General features: G+C 41.0%; 1 protein-coding gene across 1 annotated transcript in view; it reads right to left on the minus strand.

The window, feature by feature from the left end:
• The window catches only part of MKLN1 (muskelin 1), a 228,747-nt gene extending 224,344 nt beyond the window's left edge, over positions 1–4,403 (minus strand). The window contains 1 exon segment of the mRNA XM_037836141.1: positions 4,273–4,403. Coding sequence (XP_037692069.1) covers positions 4,273–4,370 — 98 coding nt within the window. The 5' untranslated portion in view covers positions 4,371–4,403.
• Between the last annotated feature and the right edge of the window lie 1,597 nt (positions 4,404–6,000).

The following is a 6,000-nucleotide window of genomic DNA, read 5'->3' on the forward strand; positions in this document are numbered from 1 at the left end:
TGTAAATCTTCCTGGCAACAAGAGACATGACTCCCAGGGATGAGCCTGGACCCAGAATCGTGGGATTGAGAATGTCTTCTTGACAAAAAAGGGGAAGAGATATGAAACAAAATAGTTTCAGTGTCTGAAAGATTTCAAATTGAGATGAGAGGTCGTTCTGAAGGTTATTCTCACGTGTTACATAGATATCCTTTTTTAGTTTTTAGTGTATTGGAATAGCTAGAAGGAAATACCTGAAATTGTTGAACTGCAACCCAGTAGCCTTGATTCTTGAAGATGACTGTATAACTATGTAGCTTACATAGTGTGACTTCATGATCGTGAAAACCTTGTGGCTCATATTCCCTCTCTCCAGTGTACGGAAAGATGAATAGAAAAATAGGAACAAAAATTAAATGAATAATAGGGGATTTAGGGGATGGGATGCTTTGGGTGTTCTTCTTTACTTGTATTATTATTTTTATATTTTTGGAGTAATGAAAATGTTCAAAAATTGATTTTAGTGATGAATGCACAACTATATGATGGTACTGTGAACAAGCAATTGTACACTGTGGATGACTGTAGGTTATGTGAATATATCTCTATAAAACTGAAATAAAATAAATCCAAAAATAAATAAATAAATAAGTAGTGATTGTTATTAGAGACACAGTACAATAGTTTTGAAGTCAGAGACCCTGCCAAACCTCCTGAAAACTATACGCACTTGGACAAGTTCCTTAACCTGTTATTTAACCTCAGTTTCCTCAGCTACAAAATAGATACAACTTAGGTTTTTTGACCAGGAGGAGAAGAGACCAAAACTCAATCAGATAAAGTTTTATTTATATGCAGAAGGGCTGAAGCCAAAAAATAGTACAGCCCCGAATAAAGGCAGGAGTATAATTTCATAGCTTTTGGGAAGGGGGTTGGGGGAATAATTGTTGCCAGGTAAGAGAGAAGTGAGGAGTTGACATTAGGGGATTGGTTTGCCCAAGGTCTGGAGTTTAAGCAGGGAGGTTATTACATTACGGAAAATTTTTTTTTCCTCAAACCATCACGTCAGCTAAGGGTGGGCTCCATGCAAACAGTCAAGTTTGGTGTGGGTGTGGGGAGCTTCTTGGAATATTCTCTAGAGGTGGGTTGTGTGTGTGTTGGGGGTGGGGAGTTCTTTCTAACAATATAATACCTAACCTGCAGGTTTGGGCTAAGGATTAAATAAAACTATATATAAAAATCATCTTGCACATAGTAAATGCTGAATAAACTATAGCCATCATCTTTATTAACTATAATAATAAACATCTGAGTATAGGAATTTGCTTTTTACAAACTATTTTTACATAAAAGAGTACATGTAATCCTATGAATTAATCATTTAAATACAGGTATTTCCCTTAATTCCCAAACTAAGTGTACATTTCAGAAAAAAGTAAAATACAGGCAGACTTTTTTTAAGCACACTGAAAAATAAAAGGCCACTTCATCAGTTTCAAAGTAACAATGTGCTATCTATAACTAGATCTGTTTTAATATTTTTAAGACAGAAATAAATCTAAAAGTGTTAGGAGAGAAAATGCTTGTTTGTTCTAACTTTAGGAAGAAAACAGAAATCTTTTGTCTCTATTCTCTATAGAGAAATTTTTTCTATGATGTCACGTGTCTTTACACATCTAAAATTTAAGTGACTTGAACACAGGAACTCTTTTCAAATCCCTAAATTCCTGTACTATACTTAGTGCAGAAGCAGTAAGACCATGAACTGCAAAGACAGGCTGCCTGGGTTCAAATCCTATCTCCATCTAGCTGTGTGACCTTAGGCAATCTAACTTAACCTCTCTGTGCCTATTCCTACATCTGGAAAATGGAGTTCATCAAAGGATTGCTGTGTGAGTTGAAATGCTTAGAATAGAGCCTAACACACAGAAGGCACATTATAAATGTTTGCCATTGTTGTTATTGTTTTATTACCACCCCCTCAAATGCCTAAATTTGTACCCTATAATCAAGAAATATTTTCAACTTTGCAGAAAATTTCAAAAACACCTTTACTTAAAACTAGACCTGAGTAGGAAGTATCTTTACGTGACTGCTACTGCTGGTAAAAATGCTCAGCAGAAAAGAGAATTTTAGGACAGTAGTAAGAAAAGTTCCTTTCTTTAATTTTCTGTCAAAGGAAATTACATCCTTACTTGGTAACAGAAGTTCACACCAAAAGAGTTTTGCAAATTTGGCAAAGAACACACAGACCCAGCAGACACAAAACACGCAACTCAAGTTCCATAATATGCAAATATACTCACTCAAAGAAACAAGTTCAGATTAGTCTTCTATTACAATAGTTTAGTGCTTTAAAACAAAAATGATACTACATCCGTCACCAGAATATCATGAGGATTAAATGAGATATTGGAAGTGAAAGTGTTTGAAAGGTTACTTAGGTGTTAAATACTGTTTTATCAAAGTACTTGAGAAAATTACAGCAGTGGAGCTCTGAGAGGTTAAGTGATTTCCCCAATTTCAAAGATTTGCCTTCTAACTACAAAACTAGTGTTTGCTGTCCACTTCAAATCAGAAGCCAGGTAACAAGACACAAGTGAAAGTAAAGTTGCCATCCAACTAAATCATCTCCTGCTTGAAAGGTACTCTTTCTTTCTCACTCAACTCAGATGGGACTTGTGATACCCCAAGTTTAAGGTGTGAAATCCTGGAAATAGCCTAGCTCCAGGCCAGGAAATGTCTGCAGTTATTAGATTAAACAATGCCACTGCAATTCTCAACTGTGATCCTAACCTGGGTACAGAAAAATGCTGAATATCTCCAGATTGAAGAATGTTTTCACCCAGGAAAACACAGGTTAAGTACCTAGGACCATATTCCAATTCCCGCTGAGGGCTAAAATGTTTACCTGGCTTACCCTGAAATTAAAAGTCGGGTTCCAGCATCAATCAGGGACACAGCAATTCAAGCAGCCATCAACAGGCCACACTGGCCAGATGAGACCACAGGCCACTTGGCACCCTTTGCTGAACCAGATCCTACTGAAGAAGGTCTGACTGCCAACCCCTGACCTGGTGAACAGAACAACAAACTGGGAGTCAAAAGAGTCAGATTCTTCTAGTTACAGCTGCATTTTGGGATTTTTGACAGATTTGACTAGCAAAATCAAATTTGGGGAAATGTGAAGGACTTTGGAAATACATACAGGTGGAAAACTTCTTTGAGTTTGCTTCAGAGATTGAATCATTTGTTTGTAACATAAAAACATATTTGGGCTTTTGGGATGGTCCAGGAGGAAAGCTTTCTTCAGGATCTCAACAGATGTTAAGCTTTACTAGGCCAGTCTCTGCATGTAAAATTGGACTTACATCTGCTCCTCAAAGATAAGCTAAAGATAAATAAGATGCACTATGAGAATGTAGTTTCAGCATTTCAGACAGAAGCTGTTACAGAAAAACATATGGTAGTAAAATGCAAAGGAACTCCTTTTAACACCTAAGTCAGGGATCCAGACCAAGCTGGTATTGTCGGTCAAATTCAATAAATCCAACCTTTTTTTATCTACATTTGAGTTTGAGATGAGAAATTGGTCTGTTTCCATATAAATCCATGTTCTAACAAGCCATGATATAAAGGAACTCTTCTGTAATGTTCCTCCTTCCGACTCATAATTTTCAGAACGTCAAGTCAGAAAAGATAGCCTCTGCAAATGCTACAACTTCTCTCCACTTGAAATGTTTCACATGAGTTTCACAACTTTTTATCCTTCCTTGACTTTTACCGCTCCTCCAGAGTTTATCACTTTTAATGATCCCCCTCAGAAACAGTCACTCCTTTTCTCAGCTTTACACTTTGTCCCAGCAGCACTCTAAAGAACCGTCGCCCGTCAGCGGCCACCTCGGACGACCTTAGACTCTTCACTCGTTTGCCCGCCGTTCGGACCCCAAAAGCACCGAATCCCGGCCCCCTCCCTGAACCACCCGCCTCCAAGCTCTCCTCAACCCCCAAATCCCTGGCGCAACAACACCGGGCTCCGGGTTCTCCTACTCGCGCTCCGCAATGGCCATACACTTCGTCCCTTCCCCCCGGCCCGGTTCTCCCGACCCTAACCCCTCCAGAAGGCGTGGGCGGGCAACGCTCTCTGCGGCTGGGCTGAGACTTGGGAAGCTACGCGTCCCCTTCACCAGGCCCCACCTGGGCCTCTCAGCTCAGTGCCTTCCACTGCACCCTTGGTCCAGCCATGTTTACGCCAAAGAGTAGGGCAGCACGAGCCCCGGGCTCGGTACTCACTCGGGAAGGTAAGTGGAGGAGAAGGAGCTCCACTTGTGTAGCGCATAGGGCAGAAGCCGGCACTCGGGCGCCGCAGCAACAGCCCCACCAGCCGCCATCTTGTCAGCACCGTAGCGGCCGCCACCGACCGCCGGCCGCGCCGGGAGGAGGGGTGTAGGCGTGGCCTGCTGTTAAAGGGGCCGCGACCCGCCGCGGCCGTCACTTCTTTATCGCAGCCTTACTCCTGCGGACCAGTGGTAGTGGAACACCCAAGCGCGCGCGAGCCTGCTATTCTACCTTGGGGTTTGCAGCGCTGAACCCTCTGTTCGCTGCGTTGATGACTGGCCGAAAGTAGGACTGAGATGTGAGCACTTGACGGACTTTTCTGTGCGTCTTCGAGGGGAGTGGCGCCAAGAACTTTTCTTAGAAGCAGAGGTAAGGAAAAATCCAAGAATATCCTGAAGAGATATAAATTATAGTTATGGGACGGGAAGGGAAAGTGAGAAAACGAACTCCGACTTTAGGAAACCACTGCCTTATCCAGTTCATAAATCCTTTAAGAAAACAGCACTGAAGGGAATTGGAGCGGAAGAGCTAATGCCCTTTTTCTTCAGAAGTTGTACTTGTTTTAAATGTCTTGTCTGCGTATTCCAGAGTCCCAATTTTTGAACAAAGTTGACAGGAAAAGGAAATGCTCTTGTGTTCTCTCAGAGTTGGGAAGCTGGTGTCATCATTTTTCCAATTAAATCTTCCCATCTTTAATTGACAGAAATGTAGCCCAAAAGTTCACAGAGAAGCCAAGAGAAAGACCATTCCTTCTTCATAAGGAGAATTACTACCCTTGTGCTTGCGTGTCAAGTGGGCACCATACCAGCTTCTCATCTAAAGGAAGACACTTGGACTAAATATCTGGCAGCTTTACATTATGCTTTCACCGAGTACCTGTTCGTCAGGTTTATGCGTATTTATTCCTTGGCTTAACCACTGCAATTCTGAAGTAAAGGTTACTCATTGTCTTAAGAGATTTGACACCTGAAAGATTGGACAGTATCTTCATCTCCACAGGACAGATGGAAAAACTCAGAGAGTTTCTTAGTGATTGACGAAGTGAGTTAAACCATGTTAATAATTGTATTCTTTTCCCATTATAATCATTAACCTGCCCTCACTCTAATCATTTTCCAACTTCCTGTTCATAGAGAGGGAAAACTTGGTAGTGGCCTCCACTAGGATATCAGTTCAGGAATGCCAAATAGAAAGGTCACAAGTATGTTAGTCTTTCAAATTATATGTGCTTTGAGTATCACAGCATGTTGTATGGTCTAAGGGAGTTTCCGTGATGGGAAAGTAGTTATTCCTTGAGGGAGTGCTGTAACTCTAGTAACTTGAATTGGGGAACTGCCAAAGACAAAGCTTACGGGAGAGTGGGGGTGGCAGTGGGAGACGGCCAGAGAGGGTTAATATCAGAGATGATTGTGGTTATCTTTAGGGGGAAAGGAGGTATTTTAAAGATTAAGGTGATGACTTAGTACAATTCTTTTTAAGCCCAAAATTTATTAATTATACCATTTACCTTAATGTAAGTAAAGTCTTTTCCACCATAGAGTTATGGTTCTTGAGTGATCTTTTTAAAAAACACTTATAAATTCATTTTCCCTCAGCTTAAAAACTTTCAGTGACTTTCTCTTGTCCTTCAAGTAGCATCTAAAGTCCTGAACAGAGGTCGTTCATAATCTGGCCTTGATTACA

This window comes from Choloepus didactylus, chromosome 5, assembly GCF_015220235.1.
Source record: "Choloepus didactylus isolate mChoDid1 chromosome 5, mChoDid1.pri, whole genome shotgun sequence".
NCBI lineage: Eukaryota > Metazoa > Chordata > Mammalia > Pilosa > Megalonychidae > Choloepus > Choloepus didactylus.